At 38.1% G+C, this 26745-nt stretch overlaps 1 protein-coding gene across 5 annotated transcripts; it reads left to right on the plus strand.

Annotated features, from left to right (window-relative positions):
- On the plus strand, positions 1 to 24284 carry LOC135154803 (betaine--homocysteine S-methyltransferase 1-like). 5 transcript variants are annotated; one of them, XM_064102886.1, is made up of 11 exons: positions 7 to 65; positions 687 to 1221; positions 9829 to 9969; positions 12858 to 13005; positions 15482 to 15615; positions 15949 to 16143; positions 17820 to 17967; positions 18990 to 19181; positions 19946 to 20076; positions 20839 to 20933; positions 22108 to 24284. In XM_064102886.1, exons 4-11 carry the CDS (start codon positions 12864 to 12866, stop codon positions 22202 to 22204), a joined length of 1134 nt encoding a protein of 377 aa, XP_063958956.1. In that variant the 5' UTR covers positions 7 to 65; positions 687 to 1221; positions 9829 to 9969; positions 12858 to 12863; the 3' UTR covers positions 22205 to 24284. The 5 variants fall into 5 exon arrangements, with proteins under 5 accessions (XP_063958958.1, XP_063958956.1, XP_063958955.1 ...); XM_064102888.1 differs by lacking the exon at positions 9829 to 9969 and having other exon boundaries at positions 1 to 65; XM_064102885.1 differs by lacking the exons at positions 7 to 65; positions 687 to 1221; positions 9829 to 9969 and adding exons at positions 10033 to 10482; positions 12002 to 12313.
- The last annotated feature ends 2461 nt before the right edge of the window (positions 24285 to 26745 follow it).

The raw sequence follows: 26745 nt of genomic DNA on the forward strand, positions 1-26745 counted from the left end.
GACGATATGCACGATAAATACCACATTCATTCCGGCATGCTTGCGTTTTCTGTTACAAATACATGGCGAGAGATATACGTTAACCTAATTAATCAGGCGAAATTTCACATAGGGCCTACCATGGCCGTACGCAGCGAGGGGGGGGGGGGGCAGGGCAGTTGCCCCCGGCCCCCCCACCCAGAAATCAGTTTTGAAAACTTACATTTTTTTACTGCGGAAAATTTTCACAAATCTCAGCAAAAGTATGCACAATATCCTTCAATGTCACTTTACAAAAATTCACTTCGCTCTCTCGCTTTAGAGTTATTTCTTCGAAAACTTACACATGCTGCCCCCCACCCCCCAGCGAAAAATTTCTGCGAACGGCCATGGCCGGGGCTGAAATCCGTCTGTTTGTAGGAGTATAAAAAAACATATTTTTTCTTACTTTTTAATTTTTTTCCTTTTTAAATTTTTTCCTTCTATACCAGTGGGAGAAGATAATGGCCACCCAGACAGTGTCAAAAAAGGGGTGTCAAAGTTGAGTTAGTTAATAGAGTAGACTACCCACTACCATATCTGTTAATTATTTCTGCTCTGACATGTTGATTTATGCCTGTTATCTCATAATTTATGTTAACTTCGTGTTCTTGTTGTTAGTATTCGTAATGCACAAAGTTTCAATAGTCTTCTTTTTTTTTTTTTAGTTTCTTTGTGCACGAGTGAACACACCTGAACGAATCTACCGTACCGCGTCGACGTCTATATAGCATATGCACAGCATGGATATGCAGGCTCGGCGAGCTGCCAGTGCCAGATATACAAAATAAATGTTGAGTCTCGATCAGACAACATATCACATTTCGACATCTCGCTCGTGCTGCCCATCCCCGTACCGTGGCCTTGCCCATCCAATGTAAACTCTGTAGAGATATCTTTCAGCTCAGCTCATCTCACGCAGTCTTTCACATACAATTCATGCTAGCTGTTTATGTGACACGCGAAAAGGGTCTCCACGACCACCACCAGGGCAGGGAGCTACGATAGGAGAAATTGATTCCTTCCGCGGAAATACAAACAGTTTGTTGTGAAATTGGCCACGGAGACGACTCGAATTCGAAAACGTTGCTGCGACCTGTGTTGTGGTTCGAGTACTGCAAAACAGTATTTGTATTTACAGAATTTGCGTCTTACCTGACTCGGTTGACTGTAGCTGTGCGGTCCACATTGTTTGTGTAAATTGTAAGTACGATTGACTTGTCTTGATGTTTAGAAATAGAAATTAAAACGTGTGTACATGAGTACTCGTGAATTTATGTGGATGATAGACATTACAAAGAGGTCTGTCCTTCTATATAGTTATCTACAGCTTCCAAGCTGAATTTTACCTGCGCGTGACCGCCAGGGGTGACCGCTTTGCTTTCAAAACATATATGTAGTTCTGTCGGAGCTCTGTCAGTTTTCATGATGATCGACAAAGTGAAATTTTGTTCGTTTATATATACAATCAATAATTGTCGCAGAAATGCATCGCATATTATGTTCATCGATTTTTTTTCCCCTATAAAGTACCCGGAGATTAATATCCGGCCCGTATTCGGAGAGCAAGGGGTGCTTCAGGTGTCTAGAAATAATAAATTTTCAAGCTCTTAAAGCTATATGATCCTCTCATGTAGCATATAAGTGATGCGTGTGACAAATGATATCATAATGTTGACAATAATATGTATAATATTTAATAGGCCCTTTTTTAATATTGAAACCTGGTTGAATACCTATCACCCCCACCTGAAATTGGGGGATGCATCGCCCAAGCGATTGATTGATAACGAATTTATTTTATTTCAAAAATTTCAACAAAATTACAAAGTAAATAGACAATGGCTAATGAATAATGATAATGATTTTTTTAATTATGGTTTTATAAGTGCCAAAAATGCATATGGCATTTCCATTTATATGGATGTAGGATAAGTTGTGTAAATGCATTGCTCACGAGCATTAGTGCCGTTGCCGTGGATCGAACCCCGGACTTTCATGTGTTTAGGTTTAGTCAGGTGCCTTAAAAACCACTCGACCACGGCATCTTGATAATGATAATCAACATTATATTTATAGTTTTAGAGTAATGTTAATTCCGGCATATTACCAAAATGTCAATTTGAGCGTTATGTGTCCTAAGTGATTTTACAATTATACAGGGTTGATTGACGCTGCGGGGAGGGGGACAGGGACAGACGCCCCGAATGAATAATGAATAAAAAAAAGAGGAAAGAATGAGAAATTAGCAAGCTATCAAAAGAGGATCTCTTGTTGTGGAACACTGAGAAACTTTTAATGTAGAGAAAAATGAAATAAGTTGAGAAAAAAGATGAAATCCGTTCAGATCGCCATGCGCCCCCCCCACTAGCAAATTACCCCTGTGCCACCCTTGCTAACACCCACCTTCATTCATCTCCCCTTACGTTTTCATTAAAAAAAAATCATTTTATTTGTTACGCAATGTCCCGTTTGATATTTTTGTCCTGTCACAAAAAAATATCAGTGATGTAGCTTTAAGGGTTTCATTCAGAAATGTTCAAGAGGATCATTTTTAGCCGAGTCATTGTTTAATTAAACTATTGAGTGAATTCCAGATGTCCAATATTCCTAAAGGATGACTGTGCATATTATCAGTATGCTGCTTGCATGAATTGAAAACGTGATCTGATAAAAACAAACAAACCGTAAGGCACATATTTTTACGTGTATATACTACTAGTACAACACATGTAGTGGAGCGGTTATGTGACAAAAAAAGGCCAAGATGCTCGGATCTGGCAGAAAGTGTGAAATTTGGCATACAGGGGTATTTTTGGGCGCTGATTTCAAAAATTGCCGGCCCCAAGCGATTTGACCATCGGGTCGGCCGCCATTTTGAAATCCAAGATGGCCGCCATGAGAAATCATTAATGTCATTTTCTTGAGTTTTACATGACATGTGACACTGAAATTTGGCATACAAGGGTATTTTGAGGCACTGATTTCAAATATTGCCGGCCCCCAGCAATCTGACCACTTGGTCGGCGGCTAAATGGCCGCCATTTTGAAATCCAAGATGGCCGCCATGAAAAATCATTAAATGTCATTTTCTTGAGTTTTACATGATATGTGACACTGAAAATTGGCATATAGGCTTAATTTGGGTTGCTGATTTCAAATATTGCCGGCCCCAAGTGATTTAACCATCGGGTCGGCCGCCATTTTGAAATCCAAGATGGCCGCCATGAGAAATCATTAATGTCATTTTCTTGAGTTTTACATGACATGTGACACTGAAATTTGGCATACAAGGGTATTTTGAGGCACTGATTTCAAATATTGCTGGCCCCCAGCAATCTGACCACTTGGTCGGCGGCTAAATGGCCGCCATTTTGAAATCCAAGATGGCCGCCATGAAAAATCATTAAATGTCATTTTCTTGAGTTTTACATGATATGTGATACTGAAAATTGGCATATAGGCTTAATTCGGGGTCCTGATTTCAAATATTGCCGGCCCCAAGTGATTTGACCATCGGGTCGGCCGCCATTTTGGAATCCAAGATGGCCGCCATGAGAAATCATTTATGTCATTTTCTTGAGCTTAACATGACATGTGACACTGAAATTTGGTATGTTGGGGTATTTTTAGGCATTGATTTCAAATATTGCCAGTCCCCAGCAATTTGACCATTTGGCCGGCGGCAAAATGGCCGCCATCTTGAAATCCAAGATGGCCACCATGATATATTATTGCAATCATTTTCTCGAGTTTTATATGAACTGCGGTATTGAAATTTGGCACATAGGCTTAATTTTGGGCGCTGATTTCAAATAATGCCGGCCTCAAGCGATTTGACCATCGGGTCAGCCGCCATTTGAAATCCAAGATGGCTGCCATGAAAAATCATTGGACTAATTTTCTTGAATTTTACATAATATGTGCCACTGAAATTTGTAGTATTTCGGTATGTGGGTAAGTTCATTAAAAAAATTGCTGGCTCCAAGCAATCTGACAATTGGTCGGCGGAAAAATGGCCATCATCTTGAATTCAAAGCTGGCTGCCATAGAAATATTGCAATTATTTCGTTGAGTTTTATATGATCTGCGGTATTGCACTTTGACATATATAAGTAGTGTGGGGAGCTTATTTCAAATATTGCTGGCCCTCAGCGATCTGATCCCCTGAGTCAGGGTTATACGGGCCAAAGATATTCATTCGTGCCAACCCATTTAATTCTCAATTTTTAATTCTGATATTGCTGATTGACAAAAATGAATGAATATGATTGATAATAAAACACTGATTCTAGGGAGGGTAACTTTACTGAACTTCCCTTTTTCAAATTTGGAAGATATATCACCACTTTGGAACTATTTTTATACTGGCGGGAGAAGTATTGCCATTTTACTGTCTCAAGTAATGAATTTGATCCTGTCAGGTGTAGTCTTCATAAATGCCGATTTATTTTTAGAAAGAGCTGGTCGAGGTACCCTTTTCTGGTCAGATATGGAATGCCAGACATATATCCTATCCACTGGACAGGTAGTAAACATTCAATTCTCGAATTTCATCCTTATTTTTTTTTTTGAGGGCCTCTTTAACACACGAGTCTATGGGAAATGTTTTAGGCCCGTGATACCTCAGCTGCAAGATGGCTGCCATAAAAAAATCATTAAAAAAATCAAGTATCATAATTATAACGTAGGTATTATTTTGAAATCTGGCATATTGGGGTATTGAAATTTCCCCCCAGTAATCTTTCCAATAGATATGCTGCAAAATGGCCACCATCTTTACAACAAACTTTTCTCCGGGGTGAACTTCCCTTTTTAAAATAAAGGTCAAGTCCACCACAAGAAATTGTTGATTTGAATAAATAGAGAAAAATCAAACTAGCATAATGCTGAAAATTTCATCAAAATCGGATGTAAAATAAGAAAGTTATGAAATTTTAAAGTTTCGCATATTTAAAAAAAAAAACAGTGATATGCCCAACTCAGTGACATGCAAATGAGACAGTCGATGATGTCCCTCACTCACTATTTCTTTTGTTTTTTATTGTTTGAATTATACAATATTTCATTTTTTACAAATTTGACAATATGGACCAACTTGAATGAACCATATAGTATTCAACAATGCTAATTCGATATGTTCAGGGATGAATTATTGTTGTTTCACTTGACAATGAGGAGAAAATTAGAATATTTCATATTTCATATGATAAAATACAGTGAGTGTAAGATGTCATCAGTCTCCTCATTTGCATACCGACCAGGATGTGCATATAACTGTTTTGTGAAATTAAGCGAAACTTTAAAATGTCATAACTTTCTTATTTTACATCCGATTTTGATGAAATTTTCAGTGTTATGTTTCTTGGAATTTTATCTTTTTATTCAAATAAACTTTTTGTTTAGGTGGACTTGTCCTTTAAGGGATAGAGCAACGTCCGATGTGGCGCTGCTAAGTTGCTGCCGGGCTCACGATCTACAGGGTATGGGCAAAATAAATTTTCGGAGTATTTCTGTAACTGAATTCTATTTTGAACAATAAAATATGTATTATTATCATCCATCATTAATATTAATTTCATCATCATCATCATACCACTATATAACCATCAGTACTTCAAGTCTGGAGCAGTTTTCTTCATGTAATAAAACATCACAATTATTGGAGCAATATTCTGAAACCAGCAGGCCAAAAACCTGCCTGTATGTCTAAAATGCAGTGCATCAAATTATTAAAACCAAGAAAATGATTTTAATGAATTTTCATGACAGTCGATCCTCTCTAAATTTCAAGATGGTGGCCATTTTGCAGCATATCTATTGGACAGATTTCAATATCCCTAGATGCCAAATTTTAAAATAATACATTACGTGATACTAGATAAAGTGATTTTTTTCAATGATCTTTTTTCATGGCAGCCATCTTGGATTTCAAGATGGCTGACATTTTGCTTCTGACTCAGGGGATCAGATCGCTGAGGGCCAGCAATATTTGAAATAAGCACCCCGCACTCCGTCGATATGTCAAAGTGCAATACTGCAGATCATATAAAACTCAAATAAATAATTTACAGCCTCTCAACAGAAAATGATTGTTCCGGATGGTGATTATTCAACCAAAGCCACTTCAAATGTGTAACTGCAGAAAAAGCTAGCTGGTTTGTGTATTTATGGTGCTTCATACTTACGTAACATCTATATCAGCAATTAAGGGTGCCAAAGTATTATAATCCTTGCAACGGTTTTCCAGTGCCAATACAATGGGTTTTACTCACCATTATAATGTTGTACATCATTCAAACTTGGTAACCGTATTGGAATTCAAGTTTTTCTCCAAATTCAAAGTGTTACAGGCCATACGTAAGACTTATTAATTATCTTTCATGGCGGCCATCTTGTAATTCAAAATGGCAACAAAACAGGGGTCTGACAATAATCAGTGCCTAAATATATGCCTATATGACAGCTTTCAGGGCCACATATAAAACTCAAGACTATTATAATTTCTTTTAATTCATGGCGGTCATTTTGCCGAAACCCGGTGGTTACATTGCTGGTGGCCGGCAAAAATCAGTGCCACGTACCTCTGTATGCCAATTTTGGTGTCATATATAATGTAAAATCCAAGAAAATTATTTTGATATGGTTTTTCATGGCAGCCATCTCTATTTGCCAAAGTTCAGAGCACATGTAAAATTCAAGAAAATGATTTTTAGTGATTTTCATGGCGGCCATCTTAGATTTCAAGATGGCGGCTGACCTGGTGGTAAGACTATTTAAAATAAGTGCCCTAAACTACACCTACACTATATATGCTAAATTTCAATACCATAGCTCATACAAAACTAGAGAAAATTATTGCAACGATATTTCATGGCGGCCATCTTGGATTTCAAAATGGCGGCCGACCCGATGGTCAAATCACTTGGGGCCGGCAATATTTGAAATCAGCACCCCGAATTAAGCCTATATGCCAATTTTCAGTGTCACATATCATGTAAAACTCAAGAAAATGACATTTAATGATTTTTCATGGCGGCCATCTTGGATTTCAAAATGGCGGCCATTTAGCCACCGACCAAATGGTCAAATTGCTGGGGGCTGGCAATATTTTAAATCAGTGCCTAAAAATACCCCAACATACTGAATTTCAGTGTCACACGTCATGTAAAACTCAAGAAAGTGACATTAATGATTTTTCATGGCGGCCATCTTGGATTTCAAAATGGCGGCCGACCCGATGGTCAAATCGCTTGGGGCCGGCAATTTTTGAAATCAGCGCCCAAAAATACCCCTGTATGCCAAATTTCACACTTTCTGCCAGATTCGAGCATCTTTTTCACATATCTACTGGACTAATGGAGAAATTCATAATTTTATGAATGGCTGGCTAGTCCGAAATTTGTTTACATTTTGGTCACTCAGTTTGGCTGAGATGTTTAGCAGTAGTAAACAGTTATACATCAGTCAAATTTACTCTATACGGCGGTCGTATGTCGAGTCGCCGTTTTATTCATTTTTTAAAAGAATCATTTTTATTCAACCCACCTATATGTAGCTGGTACGGCCCCCGTACCGTCGGTTAAACTAAAGGGACATCATAATCGATGCGATTCGGATGTGTCGTTCCAATTAAGCGAACAGTCATATCACCGAGGAAATAATACTTTTTCTGATCCATTGAAACATAAAAAAGTGATCATTTGCTTTACATTCCACATCGGAAACGATCTTATTTCGGAAAGAACAGGGAGCATTAAACAAAATGACACTCTTCATATGTTCCTAGCGACCCCCCCCCCAAAAAAAAAAAAAAAAATGTCTGCCAAGCTAGGTGACGAAAATCTACCCACCAACAAAAATTATGAGCTAAGTATAATGATGTGCTGTTCAATGATAAATTACTTTTCGAACAACATTAATGTGAAATCATGTAGGGGGGGGGGATAATAATTGAAAAAAAAAGATGAATGAAGTGTACCACTTTAAGGTCAAACCAAACTATACAAAACGAAGCTGACAGGAATAGGCCTTCTCTATAATTAAGGATACAGCGGCACAAAATGACCTCAAACTCAAAGTGACGTCATATTTTCTCAATTAACAGTTGTAATGAAGAAAATACACGACCAAGAACTCTCTTTACTCTTCTTTCTTCTTCCTTCCCCCTCTTCCTCTGCGTCTTTTTAATCCCTCTTCTTTTCCCCTACTACTTGAAAAACCATACACTTAGAAAAAAGGGGTTCTTCGAGGGTTATGCCTGTCCCTTATAAATAATAATAACCTTTAAATGCTCCTTAACAAAATGTTCTAAATTACCTTAAACCGCTTTGGAGCATTTTATGTACTTTATAAATCCCTTTAAAGTTTTCAAGCACGTAAAAAGCTTTTTGGGAACCCTTTTCTCGAGGGTTCCAAACACTTGACAAAATGGTTCCCATTCGAACCTTTTTGTTTTCGAAGAGTACAGGGGGGCAGTCGCCTCCTGCCCTGTATGTAAATGGATGAGGACATTGACAGCTTGCCCTGGGCGATGGAGGGGCGCCAACAAGAGGACACTTTTGGGGGAAAATAGGGGCACACCTAAAACTTTAGAGCTGAAAAAAGGGGCGGGAATACCACCATGATCGAAGTGAAAATAAATTTACATACATCTCGTAAACCCTACCAGCTGATCGGCAACATTTCCTATACGAAACAATATCCATGGGCATTTGGGGAATAGCATTTGCACTTGACCTTGAGTGCATGCATCATGAAGTTCACGCTTCAAAGATCAATGCAAAGCGTGGTCGTTCGATCGAGATAATGTGATGAACTTCCTATGATACCCTTTAATTGACAATCAGCCTTTTGTTTATGCTACGGAGCCCTTATGCTTTATACTAATGTGTATCTATCGCGTATCGGCGACGCCAGGGTAGTTTGACGAGGCAACCATTTCTTTTTTCTTAATGATATTGAAGGAAAGGGGTAATACAGCTCGTTACGCATCTATTCCTTTGTTTTCATGTAGACTTCTTTTTTCCTGTCTTCCCTTTTTTCCAATTTTTCCCTTCCCCCTTGTCTTTCCTGCCTTCACTACTTGAAAAAAATCACCGATTGCGGTCCCCTGTCATGCCCCCTATATTGTGGCGCCATGCCCCTCTTTTAAAGTGATAAGTTAACTGATAGCTTAGGGACATTTAATGAGTTAATTTTTTTAAACCAGTGTGTGCTTATAACTGCAATGTCAGCAAAATATCATCGCGATAACTCATTATTTTCAAAGTCCAATTATTGCGCCTGCGTGTTTACTCAGTCAAGTGACTCAAACTTTGGATGGTTCTTTTCTGGGGACCCAATGACAGGCATTGTATCCTGTTTTGATGAATGAAATTACAGTGACTGGAGTACTGTACATGTGTCATGTACGGTTTGTTGCTATGTCTGACAAGTCTCCGACAAGCTTTCACGTTATCAAGGACTATTTGTGTAAGGAAAGTATATGCTTCGGAGTCATGATTTTGGTAATAACAAGCAGAGCACTGTAACTCATGAAGCTTAGCATTTGATTGTGGAGCCGATTTTTACGATCGATCCCAATAATCAATGCAAAATAATTAATACACAAAAAAAGCGCAATGCAAAAATGCCAAATCAATTGGAGCCCTACAATTACTCAACACTGAGCTTGGTGTATACGGGCCCAGGTGTCATGGTGTAACATGAAGGGATAAGATTAATATTACAATTGATCATGAATGTTTGTACATGGATTGCCATAGACTTATTTTTAATGATACAATCGATCGTATTTTTGTGTTACAGGGCCCGGGTCTATAATTCACTGACTGTTGACGACAATTTGCTCGTAGCAGCGGCGCGACTGCGTTGGATACGCCGCCGCGGTGGTGAAGTATAGCATTGAAGCAACATTTTGGACACGATGACAGGAAACGCCTGAGGAGTGTAAATCATCAACATTTATACAACAAATACATAGACATACAACTATATAAGTTGAAATGGCGAGACAACGTATCTCTCCATGTTGACATAAAAGTTTTGTAGGTCGACTTGGCGGGATAACGCAATTTAGACATACAAGTATAAGTCGACTTGGCGGGATAACGCAATTTGTAGACATACAAGTATAAGTCGACTTGGCGGGATAACGCAATGTAGATATACAAATAAGTCGACTTGGCGGGAGAACGCAATGTAGACATACAACTATTTATAAGTCGACTTAGCGGGAAAACGCAATTGTATACAGATCTGCCAACTTTCCATTTATTGAGAATAACAGTCGGACAATGATTCATATCAATAAATTGAAATCATGTTCATGTAATTGGAATTAAAACTAATCACATTAATGCAAATGATAGATCGGTATTTATATCATTTACCCATTGCCCTCCACTGAGAACACTTTGAAAGTGTCCCCGAATGAATGAAATGATGTATAATTATGTTCATGTTAAAGGCCTGGTCACACCGCCCGAGCGTTGTTGGAGCGGTCGTGGAGCGGAGAGAAAAAAAAATCATCACCGCTCGCTACCGTTCACCACCGGACTTAAACCAAAGTTGGCCTCCGTTAAGGCAACGTCGAATACGCTCGGCCACCGCTGATGGTCCCTCCTACCGCTCCGAAAGTTTTGGGCTGCTCAAAATATTGCGAGCGGTGAGGAACGGGCAATTTTCCGCTCCAGCAAAGTTGACTACCGCTCTAACAACGCCCAGTCAAAGTTTGGCACCGCTAGACGAAAGTTGGTGAACGCTTGGGTCCGCTAGGCCAACGCAGAAATCTTGAACGCTGGACAACCGCTGCTTTGCCAGCGTTGCCCGGCCGGTGATCAAACGGTTCACAAACTTGGGTGGAGCGGTTGTAAGCGTTTTCCGAGCGGACACGGGATTGCTGGAACGGTGCTGGGCGTTAAAGTAGCGATCCATTGCGGTGATGAACCTTGGTTTAGCGTTGGTAAGGAGGTGTCGGAGCGGTACCAGAATTGGGCTATAAATACGGGGAGAAATGAATAAGGAGCTCATTTGGAATCGAAATGGGCTGATAATCCCTGTTTTTTTCGCCCGGTGTCTAAGCTTTATTAAAGTCGATACCAAATTTAGCTGCCCGTTTTTATGTTAGAGCCGATTTTACTTGAGACATCACCCCAATTTAACCTGTTCAAAAACGGTCATTTTTATACCGTGCAGTCATCGCAGCGCACCGTGTGCAAAAGAAGGTCGATAACGCATATAAGGGCTACCCAGCCCTCTTCCAGAGATAAAAGTTACTTGTAGATTAATTTCAGCCAAAAACCCTCATCGTAGTAAAACATTCGTTGTGTTATATACTCTGCGTTTTAACCAAGTCTACACAGCTTGATAAAGCACGGTTAATATTTTTCAGATTTTAAAGTATTTTTGTTTAATCTCATGATCATTTTGATGCCATCCAATTATTTTCAGGATCTCATACACACTTTTTAGGCATGTGAGAAGCATAAACCAACATTCACTCTGATCAATCTTAAAGTAACACATAACACAAAGTTTATATACTTCACATTGTTTAGCGTAATTTTTCTTTTCAAAGATAGGTTTTAAGCAGCCAATCAAAATTTGGTATCAAAGTGACGTCATATGGGCTTTAAATTATGTTCAGTCGATTCTACGCCCAAAATTACCTTTAATCTACATGTTAAAGTAAAAATATAACACGCACTTTCAACTCATTCTGGCCCACTGTGCGACGCCCGCATGCGCATAACTCCGCTCTTTAAACGCTCGAGTCACCGCTAAACCAACGCTCGCGACCGCTCGCCACCGTTAAACCAACGCTAAAGCTACGCTGGCTTCAGTGGTGCACCGCTAAGGCAACGCCCATGTTTTCGATTTTTTCCCCAATTTTGTGAGCGGTGACGAGCATTGTCGAAATTCGACCCTCTCTCCCTACCGCTCCTCGACCGCTCCAACAACGCTCGGGCGGTGTGACCAGGCCTTGTGTTGTCCTATACATTCTTCTGACACCCGGTTCTGACAGCAGGGGATGTGATGGTTCTAAGCTGATTCAGTCAATCAATATGATGAGACCTTATGATATTTACGTTTATCATTCAAAACACAAACTTATTTACTTTTAAAGGAATTCGTAGAGATACATGTATACGCTCAAGCGTACACCCTGTGAGAAGTTGTTATTGTGGCAGAATCGCGTGTATAATTATGAACCACTGAACTGTCTGTACCACTAGAAGTGGTATGTAGGCTATAGTTCAGTGGTATGAACAGGACAACTAATACACGCGTCGTAAGTCTACAACACATGGGACGGGTCGATATAATCGTTGCATATTATTACAGCATTTCAGCATAACGAACATCCCCGACAAGAGAACAAAATCTTTAGTCTTTGTACAAATGACCTAGTATACGTTACGTGATACGTTGGCTGCACTCACCATTGTCTGGGGATGATATTACAGACTGCCGATTTTCATTACGAGTGTAAGCTGGATGGCCGAGATACCGTTATTGATTTGAGTTAATAATATTGTCAGATTTGGAAATTTCCGATTTGTTTTGGATAATAATCATTCAATCTATTTTCAACGTTAATGGGCGTTAATGGTGGGTGCTGCACTAAGTCTAAACTAAACAAAATTTCCTCGGTCAAAGAGAGACTCCAAATTGCCTTTATCAAGGGTTGAATGGAGAATTCTCCCCTCCCTGTCACAATAAAATACACTGCATCTGCACGCGCAATAAGATAACCAATCTAATTTTTTTTCATAATATTTATCTTCACTTTTTTGTCACTGTTTTTTATTGAATATTTTCTTGTTTCCATGCAGATCACAATGTCGAAAAAGGGTTTACTGGAACGGCTCGAGGAAGGCCCGATCGTCGGGGATGGTAGTTTTGTGATTACCTTGGAGAGGCGTGGCTATGTCATGGCCGGTAATTGGACGCCAGAGGCTTGTATAGAATATCCCGAAGCAGGTAATGACATTTATTTAGTTTTCTACTTAAACTTATATGCGGTCTTTATCTGTGTAATGCCCAGATGATCCCATTCCTAACTTGCTTTGCGATAGATAAGTTACTCGTGAATGAAAATAAATAATGATAGGCATTATTTTGTTGACGAAAAATTTAGAGGCTACTCTTTTGATTACGAGCGATTTGTTTTTTATGTTAGGCAGTAAGCACAATAACACTGGTATTAAACAGCATATTACTGTAACTTCAACCAAGTCCTCACAAGTCCCTGCTTCAACCATTCTGGGTGTCGTCTTGAGGAGTAGATGGATATTAACAGTAAATATTTGTTTACTTTTTTTTCTGATTGTTTTGTTCCTATTGTCCGGCAGTTTCTCTCCCTCCCTCTCTCTCTCTTTCACACTCACAATCTATCTCAACCCCTCCAGTGACACGACATTTGCTTTGGTCGTAATATCTCAGAGGGCATAGGGTTAGAGTTAGGCTTGTAATAGAGTTTTTGGTTCAGAATGATGTAAAGATAAGGATTAGGGTTTGTTTAGTTATGGAGGGTAGACTTTATGTTTGGCTTAACGTGCGGGTTTTCCATCGGAGCAATTGTCGCCGGAGCAAATGTCATGGACCCCCCTCTTTCTCTCGAAGTCGCTACCCCTCTCCTATTTCCTATCCCGATCTCTATCACACCCTCTTTATCTCTCTAAAAAAATATTTAGTCACTGACGTTCTTCTTGTCCTTGGAGTCATGGAGTGATCTCTTTTTTTTAGAGGGGGGGGGGGGAGAGAGAAAAGTAATCAATAAATCCAAACTATCCACAGAAGTCACTCGCATTTAAGTAAATGAAAAACATCGCAATTATCTTCACCCTTTCTTTAAATAAGTTTTGTAAAATCGATGTCAATTTTCCATTATAATACGCTTTTGTCTTCATTTCCAAGTTTGATCCAATAGCTTAAATTCGCAATGCCTCGTTTACATTTGCTACGATTAGTTGATTTGTCTATGATTGTTTGATAGCAACGTATGTGGCTACGGGCTATGATTTTGGGGTTCACAATGTTTACGACCATTTTACAATTTCATATTATGTTGGACATCGTAAATAGCAAAATATAAAAGCAAATAGGCCATAAATATACGGTGATCGTACATTTGTACGACGCCCCTGCGCTTATCATATTATGTCCAGACAATATATATGGCCCTGGGAAGAGGGGGTGCTGGAAGCCTGGAGCACCCCTAGATTTTCCGAGGGGGTCGCTGAGTGTATTATTCTCCAGAGGCAGCACCCCCAGGAATTCTGGTAGGTGTGTTAAATAGGAGAAATGTATGGAAAATAACCAACATTTTTGTTGGTACCCCCCCCCTTTTTTTTTTTTGCTTGTCAAATTTCTTGGGACCAAAACGACCTTTACTTTGTAGTGAAACCCTTTTTTTTTGCTTGTCAAATTTCTTAGGACCAAAACGACCTTCATTTTGAAGTGAATTTCCCCCCTTTTTTTGCTTGTCAAATTTACTTCAGCACCCCCAGCATAAAATTCGTTCCCTGGGCACTGACAACAGTCCCTCGTGTGTGTTTCTCTTTTTTTTTTCTTGTTCTTTGTTATTATGCTGTTATTTGTCCTGTCACCTCTGTGTCCGTCTTCGTAGACAATTCTATAATAATTATTTAGAGGGGTCCACACTCTACAAGCATTTGCCTTTTAGTGGATCCCTCCATTTTCTCAGATCATTATGTTTATGATAATTTGCTAATATGAAATACTTTGTTTACTTATGGAAAAAAATATGAATTGTACCTACCTTAATTTATATTGTTATAATGTTTCATTTGCAATTGTCATTTTAATTCTAAACGTCCACTTTACATTTTCTGTTGAAAATGAAATAAAACAAATTGAATTAAATTAAAATTGAATAATACTACTTGCGCGATCGTACGATGCCCAGAGAATGTGCCCCTTCGGTGTGTCTAAGGGCAATGACCCTACGCAATGAAAATCCCGGGGATGAAAACTCCGCGCAAAACAAAATTGTAGACCCCGATTATCGTACGATCAATCATCGTACGCCATCCTATGGAGATCGTATGGTTATCAGGATACGATCACACTATACGGGCACCCTGCGTAGACCAGGGGCCCGTCTTACAAAGAGTTACGATTGATCCAATAAATCGTAACTCTATGGAAATTCATCAGTGTCAAACAAAGTAAAACACACCAAATTATCAAGAAATCAATGACTTTATGGATATACATTCATATCTAGACAATATCTTTTAACAAACATGCATTTCATATATTGACTTTGCTGGCTTTCCATAGTTGCGATTGATCGGATCAATCGCAACTCTTTGTAAGACGGGCCCCAGATGTAAACGGGACATTACATATGAAAACCGTGACTATATTTTATAATCAACGCAAAAATCATGCGGTATGTAAATATCTGATATTCATTCTTTTAATTCAACAGTAAAGCAACTTCACCGTGAATTCCTTCGGGCAGGCGCTGACGTCATGCAAACGTTCACATTCTATGCTTCTGAGGACGCAATGGGGATAAAGGCTGACGAAAAACCAGATTCATCCAATGGGACCACTTCCGATGTAAGTTTCATAATTTTTATTGAAACAATCCATTGCTGTACTTACCGTTTGAAAATACATGTAGTTCGTATTGTGTTTATCATAATTAAATATAAATATTGAACCTTGTTCAAAGTTTTCCAATCATCGGGCATATAATATCAAAGAATAAATTGTTTTGTGTAGATGAATGATAATGAACGGAATCGGTCCGTTTTTAGAGTAAAAAAGGGTGAAAACATCACTCGCCTGACAGTTTATTCTGACTATTTATTATATTTTTTTAATCTGTAGTTAAAAAAAAAAAAGAATTTTCCTTGTAAAAATATAATGATTTTCGATGTATGATTTTAGTGGGAAAGGATCAACTATGTAGCGTGCGACCTTGCCCGTGAAGTTGCCGACGAAGGTGGCGCCCTGGTAGCCGGTAGTTTGTCACCTATCACGTCTTACAAGGAGAAAACTGCGGGCAAAGAATTCGTCCAGAATGAATTCAAGAAACAGTGTGATATATTTGTGGAGAAGGGAGTAGACTTCATGCTCGGTGAGGTGAGATTTCTTCCTCATTCTGCTAATAAGGAATTTTTCGCAACCAATACGCAGACGCTTTCTGGAACGTTGAGAATCTATTGTCTAAAGCCCTTCATGGCAGACAAAGCAGCCTTTGTCGAAAATCGGTGACTCAAAACACAGCAGTGCCATCCATGACTCTGGACAAACGGCATATTTGCAGTTTTCCGTCTGCTCCGAATCCTGGGACGATCTGCTGTCCAGGTTCACAAATTTTCGACAAAGACCTCTTAGCTTTATGATTTGAAGGGCATTTCAATATATTTGCGATGTTGTAGAATTTGTCTCCGTAACAATTGCGAAAACTCGCTATTTTCAGAAAACGTAAGAGTAAATTTTCCAGAGTTATGGCGCCCACTAGAGTCTGGACAAGACGCATTGGACAATTCAGTCTCGCCTAGCATAATTACGAAATTTTGACTACCAATGGTACCATTGATGTTGAGTATACTATTGTGATGTTCCTTGGACGTGAATATTTTTTGCCCGAGCCTCGAGCGTCATGGTATGTTTGTATAATATGCAACGATCCCATGGGGTATTGATTTGCTTTAGATCAACATTCCTTGAATATAGTCACGGAAGTGCTGTCGGCTTGACGAGATGATGATCCAATTTATCTTGCCATGTCGACATATTGTCAACATAGCGATATACGTCATCTTGCCAAGTCGACTGAATAACCTTATTTAGTTGACATGACGTATATGTCGCTTGCCAAGTCGATTTATAAAAAAGTTGTATGTCGATATGGCGCGATACGTGGTGTTGACGTAGATTGCCATGTCAACATTACTTGTTACAAGTATATTTGGCAAGATTTCTATCTCGCCAAGTTGACAAAACTTTTGAGGCTGACCATGACGCACGACTTGAAGGATTCGATAACATACAAAATGTATTGTCAATTGTCCGATCAGTGAATTAAAACGGCAGTTCCGTCCTGGACTCTGGACGAACGAAATAAATTGCAGTTTTTCGTCTGCTCCAAAACTTCTGACGAAACTGCTTTTATGGTTCATCAATTTTCAACAAAGACTAGGTGCCCGTTTCATAAAAAGTTACAACTGTTGTAACTTTGCCATTATGGCCACTACCATGGTAACCTTGATTTTGATTGGCTGCTGAGCCCTGTTGCTAGTTGTGGTAGTTGCCATAATGGCAAAGTTACAACAGTTGTAACTCTTTATGAAACGGACATCTGGGGCCCGTTTCGTGAAGAACTTGCAATTGTCTTAACTTTGCCATTATGGCAACTTATGGAAACTACCATGGTAACAGGACTCAGCAGCCAATCATAATCAAGGTTTCTAGGGTAGTTGCCGTAATGGCAAAGTTACAACAGTTGCAAGTCCTCTATGAAACGGGCCCCTGATAGACCTCCCAGCTGTTCATTGTCGTTTGGCGGGCATTTTTAATACTTTCTTGAATCCACCGCGTGTCGTGGAATCGGAAAAACTCCCTATTGTATCTCGCATAACTTTTCATAAGTCGGCTTGGCGAGATCTCGCCATGTTGACATGTTGGCAGCTGTATTTTACATCCAATCATTTTTCACTCCCCATTGAATGATAACTAAATTTGTTTGATTCTATCAGAAGAATTTTCCGTTAGAAAACGAGTTGATTGTGGGATATGTTCGTCATTTTCTTTAGTTTTTCGCTGAAGCTGAAGAAGCAGAATGGGCCATAGAGGTGATGGCTAAAACCGGTCTTCCTGTAGCATGCATGATGAGGATAGGCAAAATGGGAGACGAGAGCGGGGTCCAACCAGGCGATGCTGCAGTCAGAATGGCAAAAGCAGGTGCGTATACGAACGTGGTTTCTGTATGTACTCTAATGCTAAGTCACACCAACAAAATCGACTCCAAACCGACCGATGGTATATCATTGGTAATAATGTAATAGATTTGATCGGTCTGGTGTCAGTTTCGCGGGTGTGACTGGGGCATAGAAGAAATCATGAGAAAGGTTTTTAGGGTTGAAGCAATTCCATTTTGTGTGCATGATTGAAAGAGCGAGGAAAAGAAGAAAATTCAGGAAGAGAAAAACGATGGCTTTATGATATTTCAACACATGTGGAATGAGTTGTTATTTGGGGAAAGGTGTACTCCGGGAAGTTACTCCCGCTGGGTCCGGTTGCATTAAAGTTACTATTATGGTAACTTTCCCATCCAATGGTAACTACCATGGTAAGGACGATCAACAGCCAATCAAAATCAAGTATTCCATTAAAGATACCATTGAATGGCAAAGTTACCGTAATGGTAACTTTTATCAAACGGGGCCTAGGTCAGCTGTTTTTTTTTTGGTGGGAATCTCTAGAGAGTTGTCTTCCAAGAAAACTTATTTACAGACCCGGGATACAGTGTATTTTAGAAGTGAAAGCAAAATGGACACTTGCCCGGGCGATACTTATAAGGGGCGCAAAAAGGTAAAAGTGAGGGGAAAAGGGGAAAAAAGGGAAAAACCTTCCCCCGCTTGAAAGCTTTATCTCGCAAACAAACTAAACTGAAGTAAGAAAAAAGTATCTATAAGCCAAATGCTGGAAGGGGTGGCAATTCCGTTCTTATTGTCAGGGTAATTCAGGCTTAAAAGCCTACCCATAAAGTACCGATTTCTACTAACCATGCTAACGTTAGCCGCCGAATTTGGGCAAAAATATAACTTTGAAATCACAAAACCACACACCGTTCAGAATTTAAATAGGATTCTATCGTAAAAAGGTATTAATTTTATCTTACAATCTCGAAAAATTTATTAGCAAGAAATTCACCCCACCCCGAAACGAGTCATTCGACTGTCTCGTGTTTATTTTATGTTCAGGTGCTAATGTGGTTGGTGTGAACTGTTGCTACGATCCTGACACGGCCTTGAAGACAATTGAATTGATGAAAGAAGCACTGAATGAAGCAGGCTTAGAGAACGTTTATCTTATGATGCAACCTGTAGGGTACCACGCCCAAGAGATTGCTGATGACCCTAGAGGATACTTCGCGCTTCCAGAATTCCCTTTTGGTATGAAAACGATCATCTCAAAACAAGCAAAATTATCATTTCTAACTTCAGAGAATAAATGTGTTTAATTATGTTCTAATATTACCCACGAATAGGTACTGTTCATATTTGCTTTAGCATATATATATAAACATATATATATATATATTTTTTTTTTTGGGGGGGTAAAACGAATGAATTGTTTTCGTGTTTGATTTAGAACGATGTCTTTCTGTGAAACAAATTAGAAAATCATCGGAGAACTATTATTTAGCAAGATTTTGTCCACGTGTTTATGGAATAGATTTGAAAGTATAATATCAGAATCGGTCTCTACATCCATTTTACTTAAATATTTTAATTCAGAGACAGATCCTTACTTTGATGAACAGACGATCAATAACTATCGATCAACATCGATATTTTGAACCTTTATATTGATACGTTTGTCAAAATTCCATTAATGGTAATCTCTCTCTCTCTCTCAACCCCCCCCCCCACCCCAAACTAATCAGCATTCTGTCAACTGAAATACAATGAATTCGAAACGTTTATTTCATTAAACTTTTTTGTTATTACTATGAACGATCCTTTAAACTTGTCATGAATTCTAACTACATAAGTGCCGGCTTGTGTATCCAGTACTATGCGTGTCGTAAGGGAGGATCCATACTATTGACCAATGACATCAACCGTTTATTTGTTTTCTTTACCCTTAAACATGTTAAAATTAGCCCGGGGAAATCAGCTCATATTTCTTCATGAAACTTTTTTTTTATTTACAGCCATGGAGCCGCGCGCTCTCACAAGAATAGATGTCCATAAATTTGCCCGTAAGGCCTATGATCTGGGCGTGCGATACATAGGAGGATGCTGTGGGTTCGAACCCTATCACATAAGGGCAATAGCGGAAGAGGTACGTTGGACATTGGTCGTAGGGCCTATATTGTAATTTTATAAATTTATAGACGATTCGCATGGCTTAAGAAATGATAAAAGGAACACATGTTTTAATATTTGGATGTACATGAATTTAGATTATTGATATATTAGCTTTTCATTTGCACAGTAGGCCTATGTCTTTTTTTCAATATTTCATTCTCGGCCTATTTCGTTGTTGGCTTAGTCCATGAGATCTATTTTTTCTTCAAAATTCACAACTGAAAGTTATGAAGGTATGAAGGTATAAAGCAAAATTGTTCAACTTCCAATTGTCAAAGACGTTGATCAGAGTTCAGAATATGGGAAAAGAGAGTTCCTTTTATATCACCACAACGACAGAAAAATTATATATTCTAATGGTCCCTAGATTTTCGCGATAAAAGCGGAAAAATTCACGGAATTTAGGAAGAACAGAGTTAACGGAATTTTACGGAAAACTCAATGTTCAGCCCCCAAATGCAGCATGAAAAATATTGTGAAAATCAGAAAAATTAGCAAATTAACAAATTCCGATACAAAAAAATACATGAAAATACATCAGTGAGTGAAAAATCAGCCAAGCAGACCCATTCACAGTGTTAAGCTTGTGACTGACGAGCTTAATATACAAGGTAATTTAAGTGTTAGTGAACACCGAAGAACACATTATTTGCCTTTTAGAATGTTAACAAAAAAGTGGGATCTCTAATTCTAATATAGGCCTACATCTAATCCGGTAGTTTCCCTTTATTTGTAGCTGAGTACAGAGCGTGCTCGTAGACCTCCGGGGAAAGATAAACACGAAGGATATCGTTCACTCAGACGAAGCTCCTTCCAAAGTCAAAGAGAGAGGTAAGAGATCGTTTGATTTTCATTTATAGTAATCTTTATACGCAGTCCGGCATAATAGATCCCGGGGAGTGTTTCATCAACATTTTTGTCCGTCAAGTTGTCAGATCTGACATTTCTTCATTTTGATTAGTTGAGAAGCACTGTTATATGGAAAATGTTTGAGAAAACTTGACTTGTGGGATAAAAAGTCCGACAAGTACTTTTATGAAACGCTTCCTAGGTCAGCTCGGCACTTGAGACAACTCGGCCCCTGAGGCTCAGGAAAATTAGGTGTCGAGTTGTCCATCGTAAAACCTAACCCTCAACCTTACCCTAACCTTAACCCGAATCCTAACCATATGGTAAGATTGATACTTGAATACACAAATCAATTGAAATCATAGTTAAAAACATTGCAATTAATCTTTATTTGTCAATAAAAGAGTGATCCGATAGTGGACAATTCAGCACCGAAGTTTTTCGGCGGGGTCGAGTTGTCTCAAGTGCCGAGTTGGTTGATACCCGCCATAATGTTCTTCAGAAATATTGTTCAATTTATTACCTGGTCATACACACGTGAAAGAGGACCTCGTACCTTGTCGCCGTTTTCTTCCGACAGGGCTCCCTTTTAAGGACCGATTTGGCTGCATGTCCGTTGATTCAATACAACTTGTGCCCGCTGAGAGTCTGAAAGAGGATGAATACAAGAAACAAAACTATTTAAAGCAGAAAATGGTTGCTGTGGGGTGACAGTAAAGGACCTTTCGTTTTACACAACGGATAGTTCTACGACGATGAAATTAATAATTAAACCATTTGCGCCATGCCATGCGTCAAGTCTAAAGTTTCGTTGTCCTCTATCCATTTATGACAAGTTGCCAAATAAAAAGAACTCCCCTCTCGTTTTACGATCTCTCTGGGGGAATCAGCGTTTTGATGAACATGAGAGTTTCGGTCTCGCCATTCGCGTGATTTGTTTAAAATAAAAACGACTAATTCGTAGGACGGAAAATACTGTAACACCCGACGGCAAAGATATGTAGCTGCCAACCATCCTAGGAACAACCGTTCAAAACTAAAACGAAAGTTCCTTATTCTCAAAGGCAGCAACGATCTCAAAAAGCATTTATTGGAGCATTTGCCGACCATTGAGACATATCATGTTTCTTGTTATTATTTATTTTTTGCTTTGCAGAGCCAATCCACAATATTGGAACAGTTTGGTTCCCGCTGCCGGACGGGCAAATATTCATAAGCTAGCAGAGGAACAAGCAGAGAGTCCAGCAGAATAACGTTTATGCTGTCTAGGCTCAAACATGTCATAATATCTACATTATTTTTTATTTCTATCCTTTAAACTATTAATCCTGCCGACGTTATAAATATAGCGCACAATTTATATGGCTATTTCTTCTCTCAAAAGTTCAAATGTAAATATGTATATAAAGTGGTGCTCAAAAGTTAGAGAACACCACAAGAAAATTAACATATGTAAAGAGTTCAAGTTCTTCCATGTTTTAGATATTTAATTGTGAAGTCAAGTAATAAAATGTTACTCTCAAGAAAGTTTGTTTCTCTGCGGTCGCCGAAGATTGTAGTGTTGTTGTCTACATTCAACACTCAGCATGAAGGAGTTCATTTTGTGGTAGGGTTCACTAACTTATGAGCACGTCTTTCCTTGCCCATATTAAGAATTTATTATTTTGATGAAGATCGAAAGATTGTTAACGTTTTGGTTTCGCCCCCTTTAAAACTTTGTGCTGAGTATAACATGCTAATTTAAAATTGTATTATAGCTTTTTGCTTATACAGTAATGGTATTACCATAAATTGTTATCCGTGGATACATTCTGCATTGAAATATCGTACATTATTGGATTACTTGTAATCAGGAATAAGTATTTTATTTCTTATCTTAGTGTTGGGGCAGACCCTCGTGAATCCTATAGTTTAAAAAGTATTGACCTTATTTAATATCTCGGCGTATATCAGTGCCTTGCTGTCACTTCAGTTATGTTCAGATATTAGTATGAATATGGGCTCTCTTTTCATATTAAATATACCAACATCATCAAGAAAAGGGAATGTGAATAGGTTTGGTTATGTTTATATGCGATAAACCAACCTCGCCCTTTTCATAATGTTGTAAACTGCATGCGATAAAAATGAATAAAAGCAGTTCAGTTGCATCTTTTTTCTGCCGCCCAAGCAGAAAATTAACGTCTTATTTTTCAAAATCTTATTTTTCAAAATTTTGACAAACATAATACCAATTTGGGAAAACAATCAATTTCATTTTCTGGTCCTACTTTATGGAATCATCTGCCAAGTAATATTAGAATCACCCCCAGTCGCGAGATATTTAGCAAATCGTTAAAAGTAATGCTACTGGAAGATAAATACTGCCTGAAAACAAATAATTCTATATAAATATTTTGTGAATAATTAAGATATTTTTCTTGTAAATAGTGTAAATATGTTCACTAAAAATGATCGCAATTTTCTGCAACAGTAATAAGTAGAATTAGTACTGAATTTGATGTACAATATTGAGATTTAGTTAAAATTCTTGTTTAAACTATGATAATGACATTACTTGGGACTAACCTCGATTAGCATCTTGCTATTATGTTAGCTCCAATTACCAAATTTTTTGTTTATATGTGATTTACTATTCCATGTAATTGTACCTGACTGTGATATTTGGTAATAAATTAAATTAAAAAATAATTATGTTCAGTGCGAGTCAGGGGCGGTCTTGCGAGTAGTGGGGGCTGGGGCAGCATGTACCCTTCCTTTGATTTTCAAGTAACGATGAAACAAAGTAAGGAGATGAAACATGAAAAAGAAATCTCTGAAAGTGAAAGAAATGAAGAACGCGCGTTGAAAGGGAATTATTCTCTCCAATATTGTTACAATATCCCATTATATATGTATTAAACCTTCCCCTAAAAACTTGGAAATTTGAATTTTTTGTGCAATTGTAGCCGAAGTGTGATAGTTAAGTTTGTAAATACTGCAGAAACGTACATAGTCGTTTGGGATGACATTAGGCCTACGTTGATTTGGAATGGCTCGATCACACTTTATGGTGTTTATGTATATTTGTTCTTCTATTAACAATTTTGTTTTTATTTACATGGAAAATGTGATCATCTGAAATTCATTGCACATGAAAAAAAGGGAGTTGATTGTCGAATTGATTGTTGAACTGATCGTTGATTGTCGAATTTACAGATAAAAACGGGTGCTTGATGATTAATTCCTGCATTTATTATCATGAAATGATTCATTTTTTTAATTATATCTATTATCTCGAAAATAAGTGTTTATGATGTAAACGCAGCAATATTAAAATACGTCTTTAATGCAGTTACGTTATCAAGTTTCATTTATTCTGCATGCGATAAAATGTTAATATTCCCTGTCACTAAAAACCAATTTTCCCTAATGATGATCTTGATATGATGATGATGACGATGATGATTACGATGATGGTGATGATGACGGTGATGATGATGATTACAATGACGATGATTATGACGGCAATTACGATGATGATGGCGGTGATTATGATGTCGATGATTACGATGATGATGGTGGTGATGACGACGGTGGTGATGTTTGAGATTATGATGATGAAAACGATAATTACGATTATGATGATGACGATGACTACGATGATTTATAATGATAATGATGATGATAATGGTTGTGGTAGAGGATGGGGTGATGAATGTAATAATGATGATTATGGTGATGGTCAGGGTGAAGATCACAATTATGATCATGATGACTATGGTGCAGGGATGAAGATGATCGTACGACCACGATGACGACGATGAAGGTAGTAATAGTAATTTCACATAAAAATGTTTGAGAATGTTTTTCACCTATCAGTCCCTGATTGATGCTATACATCCAGATGAGGGCATATGATTTCACTTCACAAGTTAAGGCGGACGAGAATTGTCATGTTTTCGACACTGTTCATGTGCAACACTTTATTGTTAAAATTCCGCGCGCAGAGCGACGAGACGAGACGGTTGAGTGATAATTATCGCACATGATCATTATAGAGTTCTTTATCAGCACCTAGGTATCCAAACCAAGTTTTAGTCATTATGGTCATACGTACATATGCTGCCCAATTGTCTCTTTCGAGATAGTCATGTTAGATGATGATGATGAAGATAATAATGATGATGATTATGATGATGATGACGGTTGTGGAGATGATGATGATAATAATGATGATGATGATAAGATGATAATGATGATGATTATGATGATGATGACGGTAGTGGAGATGGTGATGATGACAATAATGATGATGATGATGAAATGATGATGATATGATGATGATGAAATGATGATGATGGTGGTGGTGGTGGTGATGATGATCATCTATGTACTTATCATTACCGATATCATAACAGAAAATGATATTATCAAATCTATGTCTTCTTTCTTGAAGTCATTCACTGAATTCCTTATTTGATGGATGGGAGTGGGCGGGGTCATCTTTTTTCCTGAGTTTCTCTCAGTTTCTTCCGTCGTCTGACCATGATACAATTGGAGATAATACTATCATTAACTTGTTAATCTAAATTGTGTGAGCCTATTCTCCTTACCGTACAAACTAATACTCCACTGGCGTAGAAGGGAGGGGGGGGGGGGCTTTGGTGAACTGGAGTACCGCCCCCTTCACAAAAAAAAATCACACGACCAAGAAAAAATAAGGGGAAAATAAAAAAATGTGAAATATGATATCATTTTCTGACTATTTTTTATGAAATTATAGTTTCAATTCGACCGTCAACTTTTTCGCTCGCTCGCTACTTTTTAGACATTTTCCCTATACCTCGTTTTGTGCCCCCTATTTTTTACGTCAATTTGATAACGAAAATATCAACGTATATAATGTTAAGTTATCAAAATTAGATTATGATCGTTTAAATCCAATACATTGTAATTTTTAAGGACACGATATCACTGATATCACTGCTCCATGACAACGGTTGCCATAATAAACAGTACCTCATTATAGTACGATACTTTGTTTAATCACTTGGGAATCGTTCTCATGTACTTTATTAATCCCCTTTTTGCTCCTAAACCTTTTCGATCCTCCTCACAGAGAAGCCGTTTGTCATTTACAAGGTAATAGACTCACATCACAGGTATGACAGGCGAGGGGTATCTTTGGGTAATAATACACTTTTAGAAAATTCAGAATCTTTCTTTGTCCCATATTTGAAACCTTTAAGGTACTTCAAACATGGACACAAAAAATATGAGGAAATTGATTACTATAAAACATTTTGTCCAAACATGGACAAAAAAAATTGTGAGGAAATTGATTACTATAACTTTCAGAAAGAATTCACTTTTCAAATCTAATTGTAATGATGTTCTACTGCGAATATTGATCGAATATCATCAGTTTTTCTTTTCAGAAATGTTCAATTTCCCTTCGATTCTTTGAATTCTTCATGATGAAAAAATATATTTTTGTTTCAAATTGCTTTCTTTTGATATTCTCTCTATTTTTTTTTATTTTCCCTTTGAATTTGTAGGTAACTTTTTCGTTATAATTATAACTATTTTACACCATTTCATATTTTGGGGAAATTGGGCCGGGGGGTCATTTGATGCTGAGCGAAGCAGACTGATGTCTGTTGTCGTCATTCATTATACCATTAGCACCCAATAGATCCGTAATCAATGATCGGATTGTTAATAACCAGAAAGTGAGCGGGGATTAGAGGAAAAGGGATTGATGCGATTATCCCCTACCCCAAAAATAGTATTTCAAATTATAAACTCATGC

This window comes from Lytechinus pictus, chromosome 7, assembly GCF_037042905.1.
Source record: "Lytechinus pictus isolate F3 Inbred chromosome 7, Lp3.0, whole genome shotgun sequence".
Taxonomy (NCBI): Eukaryota; Metazoa; Echinodermata; class Echinoidea; order Temnopleuroida; family Toxopneustidae; genus Lytechinus; species Lytechinus pictus.

Coding starts and splice junctions, on each gene's coding strand:
- LOC135154803 (XM_064102885.1), top strand. CDS start 12,287: ATGAACAGGACAACTAATACACGCGTC. Junction 12,314..12,857: donor GGACAACTAATACACGCGTC/GTAAGTCTACAA, acceptor GTTTCCATGCAG/ATCACAATGTCGAAAAAGGG. Junction 19,182..19,945: donor GCTTCCAGAATTCCCTTTTG/GTATGAAAACGA, acceptor TTTTATTTACAG/CCATGGAGCCGCGCGCTCTC.